Raw genomic sequence first — 25,920 nt, forward strand, 5'->3', positions numbered from 1 at the left:
GTTAAAAGAATCCTCTCCCTTTTAATGCTGATCATAGAAATATTTAGTGAGGGATTTTCAGAAGTGCTTGGTCAGTCTGACTTTTTTCATTACACTGCAAGTAATGGGAGCCTATCCTTTTGAAGACAGAGGGAATAGTTGAGCTGGCACAGTGGCATCCTTTGACAGTTTCTCTCGAGAGCACCCTTCCTCTCCGGATCTCAGAAATCGGTGGGACACCAGACTGTGAGGCAGATCTGGCCACAAGACTAACAGCTCTCCAGCTGCCTTCACCACGGTAGATACCTACCCCGATGGTAGTAGTCCTGTATCAAGGACTGATCTTACAATGATGAATTTTAGAACCAAATTCTGTCTGTAAATGTGCATAACTGAGTGGCACTACATCCTTTGAAAGCCAGATACATCCCTTTCTAGATCAAGTTTTCTTCAGAAACGGTATACTAAGATCGCACTGGACTAGTTTGTTCTTAAGAGTACCTGTTCTATCAGTATATCTTAGCAAAAGGTAATGCTAATACCTGATTTGCATTTGAAATGGCTTTACTTCTAATGTGTCCCCATTTTGCCATCATAGACTAGTGTGTGCAGATGCTAATCTGTACCCATAAGAGCTTGGAGCAGGTGAGTAGAGAGAAAGTATGCAGCCTTTAGCGATAAAAACAGGCTGGATAAAATAAATCTTTACTTGCTAAGCAAACATATGCAAGTGCGTGCCATGAAAACGGTGATATCATTCCTGCATTTAACAGATCCAGGGATCCCAGACCCAATCTGGCCTCTGCACAGCGATACAGCTTTCCCTTGATACGTGCTATTAGTTGAACATTAATTGATCTGAGGTTCTCAGAACATCCTTGAAATTGTGGCACAAGCAGGAATTGTAACACTTTGAATTTCAATAGCCACGAAACTAAAAATACTTCAGGTCACTGCCAGCATACTAATAGTCAGGAAAGGGGATGTGCAGGTGCATTCGTGTTTTTTCAGAGTGGAGTAACGATGACCCAAGTAAACCAAGCATAATTTGTGTTCTTCATATCTGGCCACAACACGTGCCTGCCCGTTGTACAGATGCTCTGAGTCCCCATCACGATTCTGATCGGGGTGACGTTTTACAGGCATTACAGGGACAGCTGGAAATGGAGCGGATGCTTAAAAACTACTCAGAGCTCCAGGAAGTCCTCTGGGATAGGCAGGGGGTCGGTAAATGTCACGCTTGCTCTGCACGCCCCTGCCGAAGTGGTGAGAGGGGAAAAGGCTCTGCCTGTGGGGCTGGGGCACCTGCTGGGGTGAGCGTGGCCGAGCCGGAGCCTCCCAGAGCCACGGGCACGACCATTCGTTCCCTGTGCTGTGTTGGGCAGTGCTGTAGAGACGTCAGTAACGCTGCTGGAAACGGCAGGGAATGGGACAGCTAAAGGCATATCAGGGCAGTGAGCAAACGCCATGCTTGCACCCCAGCCCCACTCAGTGGAGTCAGTGCTCCCATGCCGCGGGGGCCCTGCTTGCTTATTTAAAATCCCCCCATCCCCCCCTTTTTTTCCTCTGGGGAGCGATGAGCCTGAAATGAAATCAACTCTCTTTAATTTTTCTCTAGTGTAAAATGAACTCCAGCCAGTGGAGCCATTCCAGATTTGTACATGTAAATCTCAGTGGGGATGTCGCAAAAATTCTCCACGTGTGTAAAGCTTTCACATCTGGAAAAAAATATTTTCCTTTCTTATAAACCACAGGTTTTCCAGTATTAAGGTTCCAGTGGCTTCTCATCTTCCTCAGAGCTTTTAATCCTAACTGCAAAAGAAATCAAGAAAACCATAGGCTGCCTACATTTTAAAGAGATGATGGCAATGTCCTGGGAAGCAAAATGTCCCTGTTCTCTCCTGTTTCATTTCCATAATCTGCAGAAATCATGAAATTAAACCCAGCAACACTGAGTAGCACTAATGTAATAGAACAGTGTGCTAGCAGAATTAAGGATCAGTATTTCTGATCAGAGCTTTCCCTTCAACTTTTGTTTTCTGACATACGTAATCATTTCAAAAGATACTTAGGTCGGTGAAATATAATTGAGCACAAGATTGAGTCTTCTTCTGTGTGAGGGATGAGTGTTCTCTGGTGGGGAGTGCCATGGGAGCAGCCATCAGAGGTAAGGTTGGACCTTGCGTGGGATGTGTTGTTAACCCTGAAAGAGCCGGGGAGACCAGGAAGCGTTAAGTCCAGCAAGAGCATCCGTCTGTATTACATCGTCACTTGTGTTTCTTTGGTTGTCCTCCTCCTCAGCAAATAGCCATCGCCCGGGAGGGTGACTTGCTGACGAAGGAGCGGTTGTGCTGCGGGCTCTCCATGTTCGAGGTGATCCTGACACGGATTAGGAGCTACCTGCAGGACCCGATCTGGCGCGGGCCACCCCCGACAAACGGGGTCATGCACGTGGACGAGTGCGTGGAGTTTCACCGGCTCTGGAGTGCCATGCAGTTTGTGTACTGCATCCCTGTGGGCACCAACGAGTTCACTGCAGAGTGAGTGTCCATCTGGCAGCTCTGCCGTTAGCACTGCTCACGAGCTAGCAGGGCCGGCAACCCCCCAAGATACCCTCAGCTGCAGCCACAGCCTCGACCACTGTGGCTGTAGAGGGGGAACGTAGATCCTTGATGAAAGGACTCTGTTGTGCATGGGCATAAAGATGCTTTCCATCTGAACAGCTGGGGGAGAGAGCAAAGTAAAGGGGCCTGCACAAGGTAACGTGCAGAAGGAGGTGGGTACATGGGCAACAACCCAAGTCAGAGGCTAGGTCCTCACCTGTCTTACCCTGTGATGCACCCTGCACAGCCCGGCCCTGATGTAATCCTGCATATTTCCTTCTGAGTTCCTTTTCTCTAGGTGTATACCCACTTCCCAGGAGTGGGACTGAATCTGGTTTCCCTAAGAATTCACCAAGGAAAGTTCCTGGTGCCATGGTAGGACTTCTCTTACCTAACTGTATCCTGTCATCTCTCCGCTCCCCATCACCCTGTCTTCCTTCCAGGCAGTGCTTTGGAGATGGTCTGAACTGGGCAGGTTGCTCTATCATTGTTCTCCTTGGTCAGCAACGGCGCTTTGACCTCTTTGACTTCTGCTACCACCTGCTGAAGGTGCAGAGGCAGGACGGGAAGGATGAAATTATAAAAAACGTGGTAAGTTGAAGGGCAGGGTCTGAAGGACCTGAAGCAGCACACTTCTCTCTCTGTTTTCTGTCTTGCTTTGTCCAAACACATAAATTACAACTGTGCCCGGTGTTAACCTTTTTCAAACTGAACACACTCGCTGTGAGATTTCCATCTGCAGTCTCAGCAGAGAGGCCAAGGTTTTAATTGGCTTGGCAATCGAACCTTTTTTTCTCCCAAAGCTTTTCCCTTCTTCCTGAGGTTGGGAGGCTGGAGCTGAGAAGCTGGCATTTCCAGCAACCATCCTGTGATCTCAGTGGCTTTATCAATAAGCAGCTGGGCATCTAGACTTTAGAACGGTTAACTTGGGACCACTCACTGACCTTGTTAATGCTCTGTCTTGAGTCATCAGACCCTATAATGAAGTGAGTCACGGATCCCTGGGAAGTGCTAAGTGGAACTGTAGCGTGTTACAGCGGCTTTGCTTTATCAGAGGTTTCCAGCAGCAGCACAGAGGTACTGGTACTATCTAGCTGATCAGATGACGTAAGACTCTTCATCTACTGTTTTTTTTTTTCCCTCACCGTCCCTCCAGCCCTTAAAGAAGATGGCCGACAGGATCAGGAAGTATCAGATCCTGAACAATGAGATTTTCGCCATCCTGAACAAGTACATGAAGTCGGTGGAGACAGACAGTTCCACGGTGGAGCACGTGCGCTGCTTCCAGCCCCCAATCCACCAGTCACTGGCCACCACCTGCTAGTGTGGACGCTGACCCCCCGCGGGTTGGGACGGGAGAAGGGACTGAACCCAGGACAGCTGGGAAGGGTAGAAGGGTAGACTCGATGGCGTGAGACCTGGCAACAAAGTAAGACTGGGTATGCCTGCTACACACAAGGACGCATCTTCCCATCCAGCCCTGTGTGAGTGCATGTTCTTCTGTACCATCCCTGTGATCGGTTTTACTTGTAGCTTTCAGACTTGGGGGTGGGTGGGGGTGGGCGGGTGAAATGTGCTTTTCTTCCATGACGTGGTCCGGTTTTACCCTGTGATTCATCCAATCGAACACATCACTCTGAAGCCATATTGCAGCCCCAAACGTGGGGCTCCTGGTGGAAAAGCTCCATGCTTCTGCAGCACCGGGAGCCCACTCCCACCGCCGAAGCGATGGGGCAAATCAACACCCCCGTGACATGTGCCACCAGCTGTGGAGCAGGAGGGTCTGAAGACAAGCCCCTGATCCACTTGTTGTGGGGGAAGGATGGATGAAGGCAGGACCCTGAGGATCAAGTGATGGGTGCGGAGGAGCTGTGCCGGGCTGGGTGGCTGCACACCCCGGGCTGGGGCTGGTTCCTGCGCTCTGCCGCTCTGTTGGCCCTTCCAGCATCTGTTAACGGGAGCTTTGGCACGTGGGTTTCAGAGTAGCAACGATGTAGTCGCCAAATGACTCCTCAGCACTTCGGAGAGCTGGGGAGAGAGAAAACAGCCTGGCTTTTTCCCTGCTATGGATCATCCACTTACTTTAATGCAAAGGGTTCTCCCCAAAAAACACATCTTCCACGAACTAGACAAGATTTCTTACGGTCTGCGGAAGAGGCTGCACTCATGTGAATGTGCTCTTGATCATACTAATGTGGGTGGAAATAATCACTGGTCCTGACAGGAGGCAGGTGTAGTTACCTCGGACATACGTGATCTTTGATCTTCAGCAAGGATGAGAGCTGGGGTGTGTAACTGGAGTATGTTCTGGGATGCTATTTTCCCTTGTTTTAGACAAATTCCTAGTGGCACAGCAACCAGATCTCTTTTCTTCAGGGAATGGTGACTATCAGCAGGGCTTAGGAAACTTCCCATCACTCAGAAATCATGATTGTTTAGAAGATGTAAAATACAGGATAAGCATCAAAAGATACCCAGAATTTTCTAGGTTTAAAGGTGTTCAGAGGGAACACTGGAGTCTGTTTCCTTTTCCCTCTCAGCTAATCTAAGATCCCTGGATGTTGAGAACAGATTCAGTAGGAACTTCAAGGAGGATTTCATAATTCATGGTCTTCCCAGCTTCCCCTCAGTAGTGTCATTGAAGTGATGCAAAAGCTTGTGCTTGAAGTTAGAGGAGATCAAACCACATGCTCCAAGAGAAAACGATGCTAGTCTCACCACTGGCAATATTTTAATTTCCCACCTTTAGCCAGATCACAGCAGGTAATTGCTGTTACAGTATACAGATGTGATAATATATATTGCTTTCGTGCATTTCATCATGCCTTGTAAACTGCATGCTACTACAGATGTTAAAAAGGCAGAGCCTGGGCATTTATTCTGTCAGAGGGAACATATAATTAATAAGTAGAAATGTCCCAGCTGGAGTATTTTGTCTTAGGAAACAACAGCCAGCAAACTACTGTTAGCAAGAGGCGATCTTGCTGGGTGGGACGAATTTGTTCTCCCAGACACTTACCGCCTACTCCCTTGATAATCAATGAATAACTGACATGTGAAAAGTGCTGGACATTTTCACACCTTGAGTTTTCCTCTAATTACCGAGACAGACATTTAAACTGCAGGGAGGAAACTGTGCGGCACGGTGATCTAAAAGTAAAATGAAATCTCTGGAAGTCTGGCTGAAATCTTGGAGTGGCAGGGAAGGAGCCAGCCCAGCAGGGCCAGTTGTATCCTCCATGGCGTGAGGAAGAGCAGCAGAAGAGCGTCTGGGACTCGATGACACTGCAAGGCTCTTGCTCTCTATTTACTCTTCCACTAAGGATGTCAGTTCTTGTTTTCCATCATGTTCCAACACTTCTGCGCTACTGGAGTGAGGGTATCTACAGATATATATTTTTAAAAGGAAGAGGAGAATCAAGCACTTTATTTTTTGTGGAAAACAAGATATGAGGGAGATAGATCCAACCAAGTTCCTATTTTTCCTGACCTAAACAGTAAGTGCTTGTTATTTTGGTATGAAAGTGTTGCTGAAAAGGTGGCACAAGTCCCTGTCTGGCTCTCAGAGCCACTTCTGGGCACAGCACAAATGTAATGTTCTACTGCGTCTGACATGTTATGGGATGTTGGAGTCTTCCCAGAAACCAGCATGAGCAAGAACAAAAGGATGAACTGTACCCCACGGCCCAGTCTCGGCTACCTAGACAAAATAGGATACAGTAAGGTGAATTTAAATGCCCATTTTCATCTGTTTAGGTCTGGAGTGAGTCATGAGATATTTTACCTAAATATGACTATCACTTTGTATTCTTTTGCTGTAGTTTTGCCATAATAATTCTCTGAAACCCTGCAAAACACAGTTGTGTGTACTTGAAAGAAGAGGTAGATGAGATCTATTTGTTGCCCTCCAATTTGCTGGCAAAAATGTAAAATCCCTTCAGATTCTGAGGGATTAAATGTTTTGAGCAAAATGTCCAAAGTGCATGAACAAAATGTAAAGTGTTTTTGACTGTAGAGTGTATGCAGATATTTTTCCTTGTTGCTCAAGTAGTATGAGGTATCAGCTAGGAATAACCTTACAGTCTTCATTTCTGAGATTTGATGTTATTGCCCTTTTATTATCTAAAGGTTGCAAATAGTCTTTAGCTTCAGTTTTCTGACCCTCCTTGACTGTGTATGAGAAACAGGTGTCCAGGCTTAGGTCTTTAAAGTACTCCATGAAAATGGAATTTTTTTCCTCCTATCCTTTTTCTAATGTTGTAATTGTTAATGGAAATAGAGAGCAGATTTCTAACCGTAGGGCTAAGTAGTAACAGATTGCCACAGGGTCGGGCATATTCTCCACGCTTGCAGACTTTCTGCCAAGTTTGGGTGTCTTCCTTGCAGATATGCTCTAATCCTATAGTTTTCAGCCTTTTACAATCTGCAGACCCCTAGTTTTTTTTTTTTCCTAGGGAAATGTGGACCCCTGTCCGGATACTTTTTAAGTCCACTGACTATGGGCTCACTTTTTTACTTCCATTTTCCTGCTTACTCTGAAGTAGTCTGCAAACTCCCCAGGATTTACCAGCCACCACTTGGAATGTCTACTTCGAAGGCAAGTTGTTGGCTCCCTACAGGAATTACAGGGGGGAGAAAGGATGGCCTGTGTCATGAATGAAGTCAGACTAGGTTATTTTAATGTTCCCTCGGGCTCTGACATTATAAGATGTGACTATGGGCAGTGCACATGCCTTTCTTGAATGATGCTACACTTGACTTTCAATGATATGGTAGAAAGGGGAAGCAAACTAATTAAAGCTCAGCACTTCAGTGATTTCCTTTTAAACTCTGACAGCACTTATTACCATTGAACAACATGTTAGTCCTTTTTCTCCTGCATTACTCCAGTCCAGTAGGTTCATGTGTGTTTGAGAACAAAAGAAAAAAAAGAAAATTGAAGGTGTAAAAACCCCAAGAAAATATTCTCAAAAACTTGTCAAATGTACCATATTTGTATGAAAAGCTGCTTGAGTTATTTTGTAAAATGAATTTTATTTATGGTGAGGTATATTTACGCTCGTGATCTGATAACGGTGTTAAATTTTTGATCCATATTTGCTATGCAGCTGAAGATGATATTGGTTTTGTATTATTTTTTGCTGTCGTTCTGAAATCCAGCTAACAGAAGCTTCCATTTCCATTAGAAATGCTTCTGCAAGAGTAAAGCATCTGGTACATGGTGATATGTCCCGTTACACAGCAACCAACAGTGTGTACAACAAATGTGGGATGACTTTGTGATGAAGAGAAATAAAAATTGGGCTCATTCATTAAATGGGCAGACTTTACCTTCTGGTGTCATCATCATTGCAATAACTATTATTTGGGGAGAGCCTCCAATTGCACCTGGCACAAAGAAAAAGCTAAGAGGAATAATGGCAGCATTTTGTTAATGAAAACATAGAGCTTTTGTCAAAACCAAAGAAAAAAAAATGAAGCTTTATGGCCAACACCAAAACACATTTGCCTATCAGAAAGTTAACAGTTTGTCAGAAAAACATCCTTCCACAACAAATTTTCATTTGAAATCTTGTTTTAGTTATTAGAGGGCTGGGGGAGGGAAAATTGTATTATTATTGTCAATGGAACTTGACAAGCCCTACTCAAAATGAAGCTGATCTAAGGAGCTAAGTTCCTGTCATTACCACAGCCTTGCAAACTCAACAGGGACCTTTTTATTCCAGAAGACTCTCCTTGCTCTTTGTTTCCAGATTTCCACTTGAAACCATTCTTAAGTTTGTGTCAAAAGCATCCAAGGAGCAGCCACGGGTGTTGACTGCAGAAGGAACAGTGGGAACCAAGGGGAAAAGACCTGGGAGCTGAGGAATTGGGGTGAGCCATGGATCTATGGGAGCAGGAGCACCTGCTTCCCTTCTTCATCGGCAATAGATAAAATATTGCAGCTGAGCTTCCCTTTCATAGCTTCTTCCCAAGGATTCCTGGTGGGAACATCTTCCTAGCTTAAGAGGAATAAAAATGCAACGATTCTTCACATAAAATGGGAAGCGAACTTTACTCCAGGACCAGGCAGCTCTGTTGATCTTTCCAGTGTGCTTTAAGTCACGGGACACTGGATGTTCCCGCAGCTTTGGGCATAGCGTGCAGCTGCGGAGGGCTGTTTGCCTGGCGGTTGAAAGTTGCACAATGTTTACTGATTTCAACATGGTTCTGCAACAGGGAATGGCAGAGAGGAGAGCAAGACTTTCTTCCTCACTCAGTCACTGATACTAGGCAGGTTGTTTGGGTTTTAACCTTTCCTCCATTGAGATTTCTTTTTTTTTTTTTTTTCCTTCCCTTTTTTTCCCCAACTAATTTTAGCTGGTCTCGTGGACACCCTATGCTAACGCCTAAGGAGTGCTGATAGCTCACAGGCAGGGGGTCTTACCTGGAGCCAGAAGCAATACTTTCTTTGAGTATCGAGGGCCAACACTGAATTTTGAACAAAACCCTAAGGGACCAGGATCAAAGATGCAGGCCCACATCTTTCTTCTTCCTAATGTTTCTAGATAGGTTTACATCTTCAGATTAAAAGCACTTCACCAATGCGAAGAACAGTTCGTTAATGATTGTTTTATTGTTAAAAGCAGAACAAAATGACCCTTTCTGTGACCCCTTCTGCAAACCAGGAGCGCCTTTCACATCTAGTTTTGCTTGATTTAGAGTTCTGTTGCAAGCCCCTGGCAGATAAGAGGTCTGCAAATAACCAACCTGCTGATCGTATCAGTTCTCGTGGCATGAAGTGCTGCTCTGATGCCCACTGAACATCCACCTCCCCTCTATCACCAGCCTACCACTCCTGTTCTGCTAACATACGTGGTTTATGGGGCTGGATAAAAAATTTAACAACCCTGGGAGGAACAAGTTGGGGTGTGTTTTATAGCCTAATGACCCCGGATCACCCAGCTGCTCCACAGCACAGACCCGCAGGTACGTGCACTGGCACAAGGAGGGCAGTACAGCAAGGGTGGGAACCCACCATGGGCATGATGAGCTTGGGAATTTTCCTTGGTGGAGGTGATGTCTAAACTTTTCTAGCACAAAATGAGAGCCTCTGCCACTGCAGACATGGTTACCTTGAGATAGGGTGAATTAAAAGTTGTCTGCTCAACAAAGCCCAGTCTTTCAAGCTTTGAGCATCCTTTCATGTAGTGCTGCAATCAACTGAATACCAGGCAATTCCCATAACCCCTACACAATCAGGCCATTGTCAGAAAGAGAAGGATTTACCCTCTCTTTGAAGCAGCAAATGGCTCCTCGGAGACCTCAAACTATATAAAGCCATAACAGAATATTGCAAGCTTGTTCTGAAAGTTTCCAAAGGAACTGTGCCTAGCAGACATCCGAGGGCAAAAGTCTCCATTACCTGTTAGCAGGATACTTCCACCATTATTTGTAACACAGGACAATTGATACCCAGTATTTTTCCATCATTTTTTCCAGACCAGAAATGTTGAGCAGAGAATATTGGGGAAAGAAAAACCTTTTGATGTTGCTAAAGAGGTTATTTGCATGCAAAGCTGTCTTGAGCCACCCCCTGGGTTCCAGTCAAGTTCCTTGGCCTGGAAACCAGTATTTCAGGAGGAACTGCATTGCTAGAAGATGAGCTGCTAAGGAAGACTCCCTGATTTGTGAGGAGTTATTTTTAAGGAAACATCTGATGCGAGTATCAACCAGTGAGGTCATAGCTTGGAGCTGAATTCCCTTAATTACAGGCTTCCCATTAAAATGAGGATATGAAGCAATAAAAGAGGCATTGATTGCATCCCAGCTTTATTGTTATCAGTCTCAGCTTGCCCTTGACTAAGCATAGTAGGCAACTCCATGCTAATCCTACCTGGATTTTAACTCCCATATCGCCATACACATTCTTGCTAAATCCATCAATGCAACTCTTGTGACTTAGTGATTTTATATACCACACCCCCGCAGCCCCTGAATCAGAGAAAAAGGAATACGTGACACACTTGTGTCCCATGGTTGATTGCAAGGTCTAACTGAAGCTTCTCCCACAGCGGTGACAGCTAGGCATGCTCTGGATCAGCTCGCACTGTGGCATCCCCTCCCCTCGGGACCTTTCCCCTGTCCTGTCTCCTCTCTTCCCAGAACTAAGAACAGCTTCTCTTGGAGATCTCACCCCTTGTCAAATCTGGCAAAAGTGGCCCATGGGCTCAGATGTCTTTGGAGGTGAAGGGGGATACATAAACACAAGTGCATGTGGCCACATTAGCCTTTTCCTTTAGGAAATCAAGGTGACAGGGGAAGGTAAAGGTGTGGCCCAAAGTGCCTTTTGCTTTTGACTGCACCACCCCCTCTGCTGTGGCAGTAATTTATGAGGTTGCACCATGACCAAAAGGATTATTTTAACACTAGATCCCTTCCATAAATACTTGTTCCCTTCCTAACACCTCTTTGTGCACAGTGGGCAACTGCACTCTGCACAGATGTCAACAGCACTCACCCACAAACGCTTGGAAATTATTCTGGATGCAGTTTAACTATGGATAACCACATCACCATTAGGACTCCCCAGCTACAATCAAGACCTCAGGGTGTTGGAGAAGCCCCAGCAAAGGGGAGAGCCCCACAGTGCCCCTGAGCACCAGGGCTAGCAGGTAGAGCAGCCTGCGAGGGGATGGGGCCACGAACTCCCCCAGCCGCAGGCAGGCAGCGCTGCAAACAGCAAACACTTGTCCCACTCTGCCATCACCTCACTCTCTGCAATCAGCCTCATATTCACACATTGCATGAATAGCTCTTAACCATCATCAGCAAGTAAATTTACTAAATAAAGGCTGAATCCTGCCATTGGTGTCTTGCCCAGGGTGTCTTCGGCCTGTGTAATATGTAACAGCAGCAGAAATTGCTCCCAGATCACTGGTAAATCAGTACTTTTAATTTCCTACATCAGAACCTGCTGCCACATGATTTGGATTGATCACCCAGTGCTCCTGTGCTAAAGGGGAGAACAGGACGTGGGATTTGGCTGGTAGAGTCTCTCCCAGCCAGTGACCTGCTGGTCTGTGACTGATGAAGAGACCCGATTAAAATCAAATGACTCACAAACCACTCTGACATTACATTTGCTGGAGAAAACAGTTGTACAGCGATAGGATCAGGTGCTGAGTGAGGGAGCCATGGGGTGCTAGCAATGCTGTGGCTTGACGGTCTAAGGGCAATTTCTGCAGTAACAAGTAATACATTTCAGGGGGGAAAAAAAGCGAAATTTCAGACACGTTCAGATCCTGTCTTACAACTTTATATCGCCTTATGACGGATACCGTTTTGAGCTATAAACGTGACCTTGCTGAAGAAAAGCTGTTGGTTTTCCTTATCTCTGCTGACCTACAGCGCAATCTGGCTAATGGCTCCTGCTGCTTTTGTATCGGCAGCAGGTTTCTGTGTACACACAGCCACTGTGCACACACACAGGAAGGGAGGATGTCAGCAGAGGAGGGCGGGGATGAAGGCAAAACCCACTGGCGTGCAACACCCTCCAAAACATTCACACACTAATATTGGCAAGAGAGGCTTCGGCGGCAGGGGGACAGAGCTGACGGGGGGACTTAAGCCCCTGCTCTATAGTGGGGGCTGAACCATGATCAGTGAGGCCTGCCAACTAAATAGTCACAAAATAAAAGGGTGTAAAACGAATTTAAGTGATGGAGGAGCCCATGGGCTGGAGCTGACTTTCTCAGGGCTGGGATTCAGCACGGAGGCAGCTGTGTCTTAAATCACAGCTGCTGCGGCTGCTGAAGTTGTGTCCTGGCTCTCTGATCTCGTTTTGCACAATGTTTTACAGCACAAGAGTGCCCTTGTCATTACACACTCACCTTCTTTGTTAAATTAATACTTCTTTTTCAAATGCACCTTTGCCTGAGCTTAGGAGCCTTTCCCACTACAACTCCGAAGTCAGGAAGGTCCATCAGGGAAATGTGGCCTGACCTCCAGCAGAGAACGTGCCTTTGCCCAGCAAGTACACAGGCAGGGAACCCCACACCCACCACAGAACTTCCATTGGGATATATCCATCTTCCCCAGACCTCTACCTGTTTCTCAGCCCCCCCAAACTTGTCCTTCAGTCCTACAACCTACTGCACACAGCCACAGTACCACGCAGAGAATAAACACCACCGCGTGAAGCAACAGGGCGCTTTCCGAAAAGTTTCCCTGCGATATTAAGTGCGGTTACAGGCTCTTTATGTAGGAGGAGGTATCTTCAGGAGTATTGCATTTAATTTCTCATTTACTTTGAATCTCTGTGCCACCACAGCCTGCACACCTGTGAAGTCCACAGCTCACGCCCCGCTAACCAGAAGCGCAGCCCCAGCCTCCTGCTTCCCCAGCGCCTCCTCCCACCCACTGCAAGGAGAAAAACACTCCGGTGGAGAAACCCCTGCCTGGGCTGAGGCTGGGGAGCTTCGTCCCACATCCCTGCAAAGGCCACCGTGGCCCCCTCCCCTGCGCCTCCAGCCGCCGGGGCTGCGCAGCCGGGGCGCACGGCTTGCGCGGGGCAGCGCGCAGGGGAGTGGGGGGGGGGGGAGGGGGAGGGGGGGGAGGAGGAGGGGGAGGAGGAGGAGGGGAGGAGGGGGAGGAGGAGGAGGGGAGGAGGAGGAGGAGGGGAGGAGGGACTGGCAGAGGAGGGAGGAGGGGAGGAGGAGGGGAGGGGGGGGAGGGGAGGGGGAGGGGGGAGGGGAGGGGGAGGGGGAGGGGGGAGGGGGAGGAGGGAGGGGGAGAGGGAGGGGGAGAGGGAGAGGGAGGAGGAGGAGGAGAGGGAGGGGGAGAGCGAGGAGGAGAGGGAGGAGGAGGGGGGCGGGCAGGTGTGCTGGCAGCCCGGCCCTGCCCAGTCCCGCCAGCAGCGGCTCCTGCCCTGGGCGCCGGGATGCTCTGAGCCGTGCGCGGGGGGAGGCGATGGAACCGCCGGCGGCGAACGGCAGCTGCAGCAACGGTGGGTGCAGGCGGGGGGAGCGGGGGGGCCCGGGGAGCCGGGGTGGGGGGTGGGGAGCGGGGGGGAGCGGGGGGGAGCGGGGGGGCCCGGGGAGCGGGGCTCGAGGCTCGGCCCGCTGCCCCCCCCCGGCTGCGGGGCCGTTCCGTGCCACCGCTCGCTTGCCCTCTGGCTCTGGGGCTTCTTCTCCTGTTTTTTGAGGTGCCTCCAGGAACGGGAAAAACGCTTTATCCACAAGCCCCGCACAGCCTGTCGGCCTTACAGCGGACACAGAGGAGCTGGGTTTTTTACTTTTTTTTTTTTTCCTTTCAAGATTGCCTAATCCAGTCGGTAATCACCCCATCCCACTGCCTTGTGCTTGCACCCAGTACCACATTGTGGAGACTTTTACCCAGCCGAGGAGGCGAGATGCCCCCCTGTTCCCCAGGAAATACTTCCACAGCCAAGGATGTTTTTCCATTAGAAAAGAAGCCCATTAAAGGACCTTTGGAAACTCATCTAGAAAGTCACTGGAATTTTTTCCATTAGAAAAAGCTGGGATCTAGTTTGCATGCAAACCCTCAGCTACAGGTGCTGGGGGGGTGTGTGCGGAACATCCAAGCCAAACTCTTGGCTCAGGAAAAATGTAGGATCCACACTCCGGCTGCTGCCAGAACTGTGACCAGTTTCACCATCGCATACCCCCTCCTGCAGAGACGCAAAGGCTCGCTCTGTGATTCCTACCTGAGTTCAGGCAGAAAATTAAAGTCTTGTAGTACAAAGGGACACTCCAGCTGGCGGTTCTGTTCCCCACGGACACAGTCACACTGTCCTTACTACACTCAGACGGAAGATTGCGATAGAAAGATGTGCTGGGTGTGGTAGGAGCAGGAGGGTAGGAAGAAATTCCGTGCTTTTCCCACCCACTCAGAGCAACACGCTTTGGCTGGAGGCACAGGGGGTCTGCACTTTCGGTGTTAGCAGCTGCAAAGCGTGCCTGCTTTCACCCCTTCCACCTTGCCCTTTCCACACGTGAGGAAAGAAGTGTCCCGAGTGTTTGAGAGCTGGTGGGTACTTGCTTTTAGGGTGAAAGCATGGGTGACTGTTCAGGGGGACATCTGAATGCGTCCAAAGGCCAACAGAGGCACTGTGGATAGTCTTACCAGTAATTCGCTGTTTTATCTCCACGGTGGTCTCACAGGGTCTCTGGTCACCCTTTCATGCCTTTCCCACCGGGTCGTGTGCCGAGTGATCAGCGATGCTGACCCAGCCGACTCCGGCCATGACAATGGGACTTTGGATAACTTCTGGGTAACTCGGCTGGAAAGCAGTTATGGATTCTACATTGGCCTGGGCTTGGCTGTCTTCTCCAGCTTCCTCATCGGAAGCAGTGTCATCCTCAAGAAGAAGGGACTGCTACGGCTGGTGGAGAAGGGAGGCACCAGGGCAGGTAAGGCTTTTGTGGGGGGCAGGAGGGAGGAGGTCTACCTGTTCCCAGAACCACATGTATCATCCAAACTCCAGCACTGATAAGGCAAGGGAACACCTCTGGGTACACATGTCAGCCTGCCATCAGCAAGGTAAATAAAACCTTTTGTGGATGCATTTTTGCCTGCAAGACCCAGAGAGCAGTGCTGTGCTGGAGCTGAGGAGCTAATTTACAGAGCTCTGCACTGGAAGGGCTCAGCTAAAAGCAGCATTCCCCTGTCCTGCACCACAACTAGCAAGTCACATGCCCTGTGTGATCAGATGTGCACCCACCACAAGAACAACACATGCCCATCACAGCTCTTACATGGGAAAGTGTGAGGCCAGGAGGAAGCAGATTGTTTAAAGCTCTTTGAAACAGGCCCCTTTGCACAAAGGTGCAAGTCATCACCATGCTGCAGACCGGAGCAGAACAGCACAGCTCCATGACCCCACTCTGACTCTTACTGATGCACTAGGCATCGAGTCATTGAGACAAGGATGTGGCCCCGTGCACTTTAATTGCATTAGCAAAAGCCATTTATTAATGCAGGACTGCACACCTGTGATCTGTGTGAACTCTGCTTGTGGTTTTCAGAAAGGATACTGCTCAAGTCTGTTGCTCAACAACGTGCAGATAACTTTTCCCTAGCACCAAGCTCTTAGGGCGAGGTGTGTGTTTATGTGCACGTATATATTATGGATGGGGAAATGGTGGAGGAGCACAGCCTCCCATTGGATTGGACGCATCCCATCAGCAAACATGTGCTCTAGCAGCAGCCAAAGTCCTACCTGGCAGGTGACCTACTTGCATAACTACAAAACAAAATAATGCTAATTAAAATACTACTGCTTCCCCGCTCTGGTCTAGGAATGTTTCTTAAATCGTTTTACAAAGGAAGTAAATATCACTGTCCTCGTTTTACTGTGTCCCCCATATGGGGAGACAGAGGCATAGAATGATGAAGCAGAGTCCACCGGCAAAGTTACCAACAGCACCCGAGCTGCAGGCCAGTCTCAAGTCTGACCCCATCCTCTGCCATTAGGCTGCCCACATGCAAGTGCTGAGCTGCATGAGTTTGGGTTTTGGCATGATATTTGCACAATGCAATATCAGTATCATTTCAGCTGTAGAAGAGGTCTCTCTTCTCCTTTAAGCCCTCCCACAGAGCCAAGTGAGTAAAACAAGAGCAAACCCCTCCCTATTTTTCAGGATGTTTAATTAGGAATTAGAGATTATTGACAGAAAACTGCAGCAGACAAAAAGAGTTCTTGAGAAAACAAACTAACCAAGCTAAAAAAAAAAAAAAAACCCAAACCAAAACCAAATAAACCAGCAATTTCTAGGGAATTCCAAAGCATAACATTTGAACTTCAGCATTTGTGAATTTGTTGAGGAACCAGAAGAGGCTGAATTCTAGCAAAATATTTTTCCGCATGTCCTAACCTCTTCCTGTCTGCCTCTTTGATCCCCTTTTTTCTCTCTCACCCTTAAATCTTTCAGTCCCAGCGTTTCACCCCTGCTATCTGAGCACATCCCTTTTCTCCCAGGCAGGTCAAACGCTGCTGTTACTGACAGGTCAGGTCAGGCTTCTCAAAACCATGGGCTCGCTCCGACCCAGCAAAATCAGGGTTCACAATGTCAGCAGGCTCAGGCTCCTTACATCTAACAGCTTGTGGGTTGAGACCAGAGATGCATTAGTTCCCAACGCAGTACATCCATGCTTCCTCATTTATGTGCAAGTTTTCTTTCATTCAGTTGTTCCAAAGCCAGGAATCATTTTTCATCAGAAATCCTTCGTCACATAGTGACTGTTTCACATAAAATTAACATCAGGATTTACGGCAGTTCAGGCTGAGGCCCCGCACTACAACTATGATACAAAGCAGCATACAAGAGGAGCAGATAATTTCGGGAACAGGATGCAGGGGGCCTTCACCGTGGCTGCACAGCAACACAAACTGTGGCACCATGTGCCTGCACGGAGCAACCAACCAGTTTTTCCCTCTTCATCCTTCATAGCTATAACCCCCGCTTGAGCTGGATTTGGAAAAGCTCACTGCCTTACCTTAGTGCCTGTGCGCGAGGCTCCACAGCGACCTGGTGTGATGTGAGGTGCAGCTCGAGCTCCCCGCAGGCAGGGTGGTGGCTGACAGCATCCCCCGGAGCAGCCTTTGGGTGGGGGGTACCCAGAACAGAGCACCCCCTGCCATCCGTGGTCCCTCTGCTCCAGGAGCACCACACAGGGAACATGCAGGACAAGGCATGACCGGTCTGTGGTTGCTCAGCTGGGGTGTTTACTACTGAGTTTAGGGGCCGGTGCCCCCTGAATCATGAGGATGACCACAGCCGCCAGGGCCGAAGGGCATGCCCAGGCTCCCTGCTGCAGTGGGGCAGGCTGCACCCCGGGCCAATAACCTCTATGGCTTTGGGGCAATGGGTGCCATTCCCATTGCCACCCTGGGGTTAAACCACGGCTTTTACTGTCCTTGCATTGCCCACCCCTCAGTGCCAGCTCCCGCTAATCCCTTGACTTAGCTTCCACGTAGGATGGCATGTCTGCATATTCTGTCCTTTGTATTCTGTCCTTCCAGACCTTTTTCTTTGTCACACTCTTCCCCTTGCAATTTATCCCTCTCCAAAGGGATGTTTCCCATCCCTTGCTCTGCGGAACACAGTTGTTGACTCCTGCATACCTGTGTGCTTTACTTCCCCAGGAGATGGAGGCCATGGCTACCTAAAGGACTGGCTCTGGTGGGCTGGCTTATTAACCAGTAAGTAGAAGCTGTTTCTCTGGGTTTTCAGCATTTCCAGGGTCTGTCCCTGTGAATGAGGTGAGGAATGAGCCCAGCATCTTGCGGCTTAAAGCCTTTTTTCTGGTGAGTTCCCCATCCTCAGCAGAGGTACCTCCAGGAGAACAGCAGCAGCAGCGAGCTGAGCCGCACGGGATCTCCCTTACCATCCTCCTGCAGGGCTGGTAGGACTCGCTAGCTCAGTTTTACCGGATCAAAAGCATGGAAAGCCAGGTTTTAATAAAGCAGCTGGCTGCCCTGCCTGCGTACCAGGCACAGGGCAAACAGCCTCCCGTGTGTGCCTGGGGGCCCCGAGAAAGGTTACAGCGCAGGGGAGATAACAAGGAGGTGTTGGTAGCAGCTCCTCTCTTGAGCAAAACTTGCTTTCCTTTAGAGCAAGCCTTAAAACATGCAACACTGGTATCTTCTCAAATTGGACTCGTAGCTGTGCAGAGAGCAGCAGATTTCACGGGGGGGGGGTGGGGGGGTGCGAGAGCAGCGTTTTCTGGTTCCCACTGCTGCAGCAGCTCAAGGTGCCCCCACCTCGCACCACCCTTGCCGCTCCTGCACAACCCACGAACAAGCACACAGTACTCCCTGCGAGGGACAAGGACACCACAGCCCCAGGGGGGACACTCCTGGTAGTAGGTGAGGAGCAGCCTCCTTGTGCTGGGACTCCCACAGCTGCCCACCCCCTCCCTGGTTAATCACCCGGACGCACTGCAGCTGCCTGGCTGGGCTCTGGGGGCTTAATGAGTTAATATGGGTCAACTGTGACATGGCCAAGCCCTGGCACCCCCAGCCCTCCTCTGTGTGGGTGCAGGGCTCCAGGGATGCCTCTCTCCTTGCATTAATCTGTAATGGAGAAATTCCCACCCACTACCTGGCCCTGCTCAGCAGCAGCATGAAACCCCCGTAATAAAACCCACTCTTAACTGACATCTTACTAGTTTACAAGCCCACAAGAGAAAATGCAAAAAGTGTACTGTATCTCACTGGTATTTATTTTTCTTGTGTTTGTTTAGTGGGTGGAGGGGAAGCTGCCAACTTTGCTGCCTATGCCTTTGCTCCTGCAACTATCGTCACACCTCTGGGGGCTCTGAGCGTGCTCATAAGGTGATTTATGTGTCTCTAGTTTGCAATTTGCTTTTTTTGTTTGCCTGTTTGTCTTGTAAGATAGAAAGACTTGAAGTGATGCTATTATGATTATTCTGCCTAAAGGAAAAAATGTCTCTGTGTTTTCCAAAAAGGTGCTCTAATATTTGTTGTCCCTTTGGGGGATCATTTGGAAACTACTGAATTAAGTAGCGTGCCCTTCTGGAAATGCTGCTTGTGGATAGCAGATATGTACACTTCAGGTTCAATTATTGCAAATATCAGTGTTACTGCCTTCCTTATTCCAGCTTTTTAGCCAGTTCAAGGTTGCTTTTTTTGTTTTGTTTTGTGCTTCTAGTGATCAATACTAAAAATCTCAAAGGGTCAAAAATACCAGGGTTTTTTTTTTAAACTGTTTTTCCTTTGCCTTTTATTTTCTAGGCTTTTAGGGTGGTCTGATGTTGTGCTTTTGTACTTCTGCCTATTGCCAAAAGGGCTGAAATGTTATTTCTTTATTTTTAAAAAGGTGATTCATATCAAAAGTCGAGGTACCGAAGGTGTTATATAGGGACTGTTACTGTGAAATGCATAAGCCTGCTGAGAGTAAGGACTGCTTTGGTGTCTTGCCTCAAATTTTTATGCATGACAAATAGATATTTTGCAGATATAACTGTAGCCCCAGTACCTTCAGGGTTTCTCTGGGGTTTGATAGTTCTGATGATTTAGTTAAAATTAATGTAACTCTTTTGTTGTTGTCTCTGTTACACTGGTCCTTGAAATAATTTTCTTGGGCGCTAAAGACTTCATAATGCCCAACAGCTCATGAGAGAATCTGTTGACCCTGAAAATACTTCTGAGGATGTGCTAACACATTCAGCACTTTTTTATCTTGCTGATACATGAGCTGTGATCTATAGATCACACCTGCATCTGTGTGGGTTCAGCGGTCAGTAGATGTGTTGTGCTTGTGTATTAACACACTGGAATCTAACAAATTTACTCCAGATTTGTGTCCTGGTATCACATGAAGGCATTCTTTACCTTATTTTAGCTGCTGTTCCTTCTTTAAAGGACTTTAAATCCCCAGCTGTTTTTTTTCTGTCCCGTGCAGTGCCATCCTGTCTTCATATTTGCTTGGAGAACGGCTCAACCTGCTGGGAAAGCTGGGCTGCATGCTGAGCCTCGTGGGCAGCACCGTGATGGTGATACATGCGCCAGAGGATGAGGAGGTCACCACTCTGGATGAGATGTCTTCCAAGCTGAAAGAGCCAGGTACACAGCAGGTTGTGTTTTCTCTCTCAGGGCTGGGCGGCACGTGCTGCCCACCGCTCAGTTTTGAGTTACTCTGCTCCCTCTTCCAGGTTTCCTCGCTTATGCTGCAATCCTCTTGGCTCTTTGCTTACTCCTGATCTTCTACCTCGCACCCCGTTATGGCCAGAAAAACATCCTCATCTACCTCACCATCTGCTCCGTTATTGGTGCCTTCTCCGTGTCCTCGGTCAAGGGCCTGGGTATTGCCATCAAGGGCTTCTTCGCTGGCCGGCCGGTGCTGCAGCACCCATTGACGTGGATCCTAGTCATAACGCTGGTGGCATCCATCACTACACAAATTAACTACCTCAATAAGTCCCTAGACATTTTCAACACCTCTTTGGTGTTTCCCATCTACTATGTGCTGTTCACCACCATCGTCATCGCAACTTCCATCATCCTGTTTAAGGAGTGGGTCACCATGACCGTCGTTGACATCATTGGGACAGTTTGTGGCTTCCTCACCATCATTTTGGGGGTGTTTTTACTCCATGCCTTCAAAGACATAGATGTCAGTTTAGGGAATCTGCCACAAGTCCTCCAGAGTGGACAGCAAGCACCGGTCACCCGAGATGACAAGAACATCCTGATAGAGGTGGACAACTCCAGCATCGGCCCAGAGGATAAACCCAAAGTATTCATGATCTACACTTAGCTTGTTATACGCGAGGGTCTGGAGGTGGGGTGAATGGGTTGATGTCTAGATCCCAGGTGCTAGTGGGCAACTTAAAAAAGGAAAAGCAGAAAATAAAACCAGCAGTGTCTTATCCAGAGCTTGGTAGAGTCAAGCCAAGTCTTTCTCTGGGCTTTGGGACTGGATGTTTGTCATGGTGTGGCAGCAAGTGGTATGTTTAATCCTCACTGGGCTTTAATACATGCAGCCACTGAAAATGAAAGTCCTCTTGAAATAGATACTCCTGGGACAGAGCTCCTCTCTGAGGCCCCTTCCCGTCTCTTATTCTTGGCAGGGCTAAAGTTTACTCTTGCACTCCTTCTCGCGGGTGGCCATTGATGTGTTTAGTTCCAGACCCTGGTTGAGTCATTGATCAGTGTTTTTTGTCTTTTTTTTTTTTTTTTTTCTTCTTCTTCTTTCTAGACCATCGCATGAACTCTCAAATACACACCAGTATCTCAAACGGAGGTGAGAGACAAGGACTGAATGGTACACGCCTGCTATTCAGACTCTGCTCATCCATGTTTAATTACTTGCTCTGCAAATATGAGACAAGAATATAGGTGGACGCGGGCGGAACATGGTGAATTTTGGAGTAGGCGCTCATTTAGACTCAGTGGCAGGACCCAAGCCATGAAGTGTTCTTACAGGACTGTGGCAGAGAAACCTTTTTCAGCTTTTGGGTTTTGTGAGGTGCAGGAGTTTCTCTGCAGCACAGTGTTAATTGGTTTGATGTGGGGTTTCTGTTTCTTTGGGTTTTTTTCCTTAGCAGCTGTGGTGCCCAGGCCATGTTGATGTGGTTGGTGAAGCTGTTGGACCTGATCCAGACCTCATCCTAGCAAGGGGCAGCCCCTGCTCAGGCTGGGGTGCTCTGGCAGGGTAAACCCCATGTCAGGAGAAACACTGCCATCTTCAAAGGCTTTTTGTGGTCTGTGGAAATACAGCTACTTGGTCTTCCAAGCTGAACGTAAATTCTAAGTATTTTTTTCTTTGGAAATGTCTTGACCTCTCTGAGCCCTGTGACCTGTTCTGCTGTCATTTAAGCCCGAAAGGTTTTTTGTGGTTGTTGTTCAGAGGAAGTTATGAACTACATACTAAAAGCCAAACAGGCGTGAGTGGGTGATGCTCTGCAGAGCTGTAGGGATGCAGCTTATCCCAGAGCATTCCTGTTCATCCATCTTAATGTAGTGTGGATGTTACCTGGATTCTTGCTCACAGCTCACCTTCAAAACCCCCTTGGATTTGTATCGGCGGTGAGGATGAAGGGATGGGAGAACTAACATTTTGAGCTGGAAGGTGAAAAAGGAAGGTATTACCACTGTTAAAAGTTTCTCCCATCTTGCTGCTGGGTCTTGCAGCACAGGGAGCCTGGAGCTCATTTGCTCACGGCAAACCCCAAACAGGGAGTGGTGAAGCCTGAGCTGGCTTTGCCAAGCTGCCTCGGTCAGCCCTGGACCACAGCACGTACTGATGCTGTCTGAGATGCTGACCTGGTTATACCTGGGGCTGAGCATCACTGAGCAAATGCAGCCTGGGGTTGCAGGGGGGGGGAAGGAATATGCACTCTTATTTTAATAACGTTTCAGTACTTTCTTTTGGAATGTGGAAAGCGAAATAAAGGCTTTTTTCTAAAAAAAAAATAATAATCCAAATGCTTGCAGGTGGATCTGAAAGTTTTTAGCGATTTTGTAGCCCTTGAAAGGTAAGAGCTGAAGGAGAGCAGAGCAGGGCAAGCATCTGGGGCAGAGAGTAAACCAGCAGTGCCCTCCTTTGGTAGCAGAAAATAATCCAATTAACTCCCTCGAGCTTCGGTTTTGGCATCCTAATTGCTGTAATGCTTTATGCATTTTATTTTAGGAAAAGCTTGTAACCGGGACTCATCTTTCCTTACTGCATTTCATAAAAGCCGTTCCTCCAGCTGTCCTGCCATCTCCGGACAAACGCTACATATAAAGTGAAGATTTGAACCGAGGTAATGAAGTAGCACACAGTGACAGAATATTTGTTAATGACAACTGACAAATTTATTAAAACTAGGCAAAAGGCACAATGAATTGCATTCTTCAAGTATTTGCATAGATGCATAGAGAGCATTATTGTAAACCATTAATTTGTGGACACAGGAGAAAGTGAGATGTATTTTGGTATACATTCTCCCAAGTAACATTATCTTTCAAAAAGTCAGGTTTTACCATCTTTTACTCCTCCTGCAGTTCCCCTATTCTCATTCACTCAACTTGTACACTTGAAAATTTAAAACTGCTTACTTAAAACTACCTTTTGGAGGTTTTATGATATTTCAGCAATAAAGTTTTCCATGAGAGTTTGGGCATGTCTGGTTGTTCCGAGCTTTGTGTGTCCAGGGGCATTTTTTTAAAAGCTTGACACCATGCTCACATAAAATGCAGTGAAACTATTTTTACTGATATTTTGGTGGCCATTTGATAAAGATCGGGGGCTGTAGCAGAAGTATGCTGCTGGCTCAGATATAAGATCAAGTTTTTGTGGTTGAATCTATCCTACCACAGTGTACGTAGAGACTGTACCCAGCTTACTGCTCCACCTGTGAGCAGTAGCACATGCTATTCCATAGCCACATTAGCTCCATCCCAAGAGACAACAAATTTGGGGGCTGTTTAAATACATGTTGTTTAAATGTAATACCCCCCCCCAGCTATAGAAAAAGACACGTAAAGATTAGAAAGCTGATGTCTTTCACTTGCCATCCCTTATTTCAGAGAGAAGTGTTGCAGGTTGGCTTGTTTTCGAGGCATATAGAAGGTAAGAAAAGGTCCAAAATGATCAGGGTAAGAAATAACCAAGCAGAAATTCAAGACAGACCCTGTGTACTGTTTCCTTGCGGAGAAAGAGGTAGTAAAGTTGCGAAAACTAATGTGGTTTAAGTCATCCTATAGATACACTGCTACATATAACTAGAAATTTAATGAGTCCTTAGGGCTTATCTGCTTTTTTTTTCAATTAGTAGAGCTTAGGGAAAGAGAACCATCAGAAAAAACTTTTTTATGCCAATAATAGTTTCTCACATGTGCAGCAGCAATCATGCTGCTTGAGGATTTGTCCATAATAAATCAGGCACAACAGAACTGTTGTAACCATAGTTCCAGAATTCTCTGTGATCTCCTAGGAAATCATTTCAAGAAGGGAAACAAAAAAAAAAAAAAGAAAATATTTGGCATAACAAGGACTTAATGTAAAATCCTGAGAAAAAACATAAAAAACCCCAAACTATTAGGAGAAAAAACCCCAAATTCATAAGGGAGGGTCCTCAAGGTCAGAACCATCAGCTGCTTAAAGTGCACACAGGTAACTCTCTCCATCCGTGTCCTGGAGGAAAAACCTGGAGTAAATGAGCTGCCCTACAAAAGCACCATGTGTTGCATTAATATTTCTGCTGTTTTACCACCTGGGCAATTTTAAGGTAGGTTTCTCACTGGTATGGGGAACAAGCAGCCCATGCTGAATTACCACTCAGCACAGACCAAAGCCTGAGAAGATGTGCAAAAGTGTCTACTGATCCATGGTACCGTGTGCCAGAGAGGAGGTTTCAGCACTGGCTTTTGCTGAACTTCCTTCTGGCCGTTTGTTCTGTATCTTGGCCAGGGAGTTTCCCTGTCGTACCTTAACTGTGTCCCAGTGACACAGATCAGAGCGGATGGGCCATGCTGGGGATGCTATTGGGTCTTGCAGCACTGAAGCAAGACAAGCAAGTGCTGGAACGCTCTTGCTGAAGATGCCTAATATGGGGAAAAGAATTAATCTACTACACCAAAGCTAATCAAAATCCATAGTGACCCACAAATTATTTTAACCAGAATATTTCCCTGGTTTGCTCCCTGTTGTGGCCCCACTTGCCACCCACTGTAAACTGAGAATAAACTGAAGAAAGTTATCGATGGCTGCCTCCTGCGCTCTCAAGAGGCAGTGGTTTCTGTATAGCACCAACGTATGCTCCTGCGGCTGCATGGATGGGCTGAGGAAGCCAACAGGTCTTACATGAAAGCCCATCAGGGCCAGCACCTGCACTTACAGCTTGTTCTGCCTGGTAACACTTAAATAATTGATTAAAACCACGTGAAACCCCCATCACCCTGTTCCTGCATTGGATATTGCACAATAATATTTAAATACCATATAAACAAGTTGTCCCTATATGAAAAAGGCTATCAGCAGAGAGGGCTGAGTTCAGCTTGGCAGGTACCAGCACAGTTCCTGGGGACACTCCTGCCAAGCCTGACTGCAGCTTGAGTCACAGAGGAAAGAGGTGATGCTAGAGGAGAGGAACTGAGACACTCTCTGCGGTCATAAATGTTTTTCTGGGTGATGAAGGTGATCCAGTCCCCTGTGAAGGTGAGAGCCAGCCAGGAGCAGACTGCTTCATGAGTGCCCACCGGAGTCCGGCTGTCCCATTTTCAAGATGTTTGCTGCTCAGGCTCTCCTGACACCGGTATTCTGGGTGAGATGGAAAATGGGGAAAAGAGAGAAGAGTGAGCACTGATGAAAGAGCAGATGCTGCCCTCTTCCCTCTCCTGGAGCTGATGTTCCAGCCAGCCAGGGGAAGCCTGTCTGTTCACATGCCTCCACATCTTAAAGCATGGCATAGGAAGCTCTCCCACCAGGGGCACGGTGAAGCAGCTTTCTCTATTTTTCCCAGCTAGCCTCAAGGTTATTGCAGGCTGGAGACAACGCCTGTGGTGTGTGTTAAGGGGTCCAGTTTGCACGGAGCTGAACTCAGTAACTAGGAGCCCCTCATTAACTGTCCTTATTCAGGACAATTTTGGGGAACACTCCCTGCAGAGAAAGCACCTCCTTAGCCATGGCTAGAGAGAATTTCTGTTCCTTACTGGGGTCTTCAAGTCTTGTGTGGACCTTCCTGTTTTGCGGCTCTTCACTGACCATTCTGGGTCACACACACCTTGACCGCCCATTGCTCAGCCCCGCTCACACAAACTGCTCATCTGAGGAAGAGCTCAGGGACATGGAGGGTTGAATTAACTGTTTCGCTTAACCCAAACGCT

The 25,920-nt window shown here is 47.7% G+C and overlaps 4 protein-coding genes across 6 annotated transcripts in view; 2 read left to right on the forward strand and 2 right to left on the reverse strand.

Annotated features, from left to right (window-relative positions):
• Positions 1-7,912, forward strand: part of CYFIP2 (cytoplasmic FMR1 interacting protein 2) — a 55,088-nt gene extending 47,176 nt beyond the window's left edge. Inside the window, 3 exon segments of the mRNA XM_037397877.1 lie at positions 2,281-2,519; positions 3,026-3,173; positions 3,739-7,912. Coding sequence (XP_037253774.1) covers positions 2,281-2,519; positions 3,026-3,173; positions 3,739-3,906 — 555 coding nt within the window. The 3' untranslated portion in view covers positions 3,907-7,912.
• FNDC9 (fibronectin type III domain containing 9) overlaps positions 1-17,724 on the reverse strand; it is a 34,326-nt gene extending 16,602 nt beyond the window's left edge. The window contains exon 1 of the mRNA XM_037397875.1: positions 17,082-17,724. Coding sequence (XP_037253772.1) covers positions 17,082-17,266 — 185 coding nt within the window. The 5' untranslated portion in view covers positions 17,267-17,724. The remainder of the gene's footprint in view (positions 1-17,081) is intronic.
• On the forward strand, positions 13,437-23,210 carry NIPAL4 (NIPA like domain containing 4). 2 transcript variants are annotated; one of them, XM_037397874.1, is made up of 8 exons: positions 13,437-13,569; positions 14,747-14,995; positions 17,731-17,787; positions 18,831-18,921; positions 20,012-20,172; positions 20,262-20,845; positions 21,308-21,352; positions 22,742-23,210. In XM_037397874.1, the coding sequence occupies exons 1-7, from the start codon at positions 13,533-13,535 to the stop codon at positions 21,317-21,319; spliced, it is 1,191 nt and encodes a 396-aa protein (XP_037253771.1). In that variant the 5' UTR covers positions 13,437-13,532; the 3' UTR covers positions 21,320-21,352; positions 22,742-23,210. The 2 variants fall into 2 exon arrangements, with proteins under 2 accessions (XP_037253771.1, XP_037253770.1); XM_037397873.1 differs by lacking the exons at positions 21,308-21,352; positions 22,742-23,210 and having other exon boundaries at positions 20,262-20,986.
• ADAM19 (ADAM metallopeptidase domain 19) overlaps positions 21,233-25,920 on the reverse strand; it is a 36,189-nt gene continuing 31,501 nt past the window's right edge. For both annotated transcript variants that reach the window (XM_037397872.1, XM_037397871.1), the window contains one exon: positions 21,233-25,354. In XM_037397872.1, coding sequence (XP_037253769.1) covers positions 25,331-25,354 — 24 coding nt within the window. In that variant the 3' untranslated portion in view covers positions 21,233-25,330. The remainder of the gene's footprint in view (positions 25,355-25,920) is intronic.

This window comes from Falco rusticolus, chromosome 8 (genome assembly GCF_015220075.1).
Source record: "Falco rusticolus isolate bFalRus1 chromosome 8, bFalRus1.pri, whole genome shotgun sequence".
Taxonomy (NCBI): Eukaryota; Metazoa; Chordata; class Aves; order Falconiformes; family Falconidae; genus Falco; species Falco rusticolus.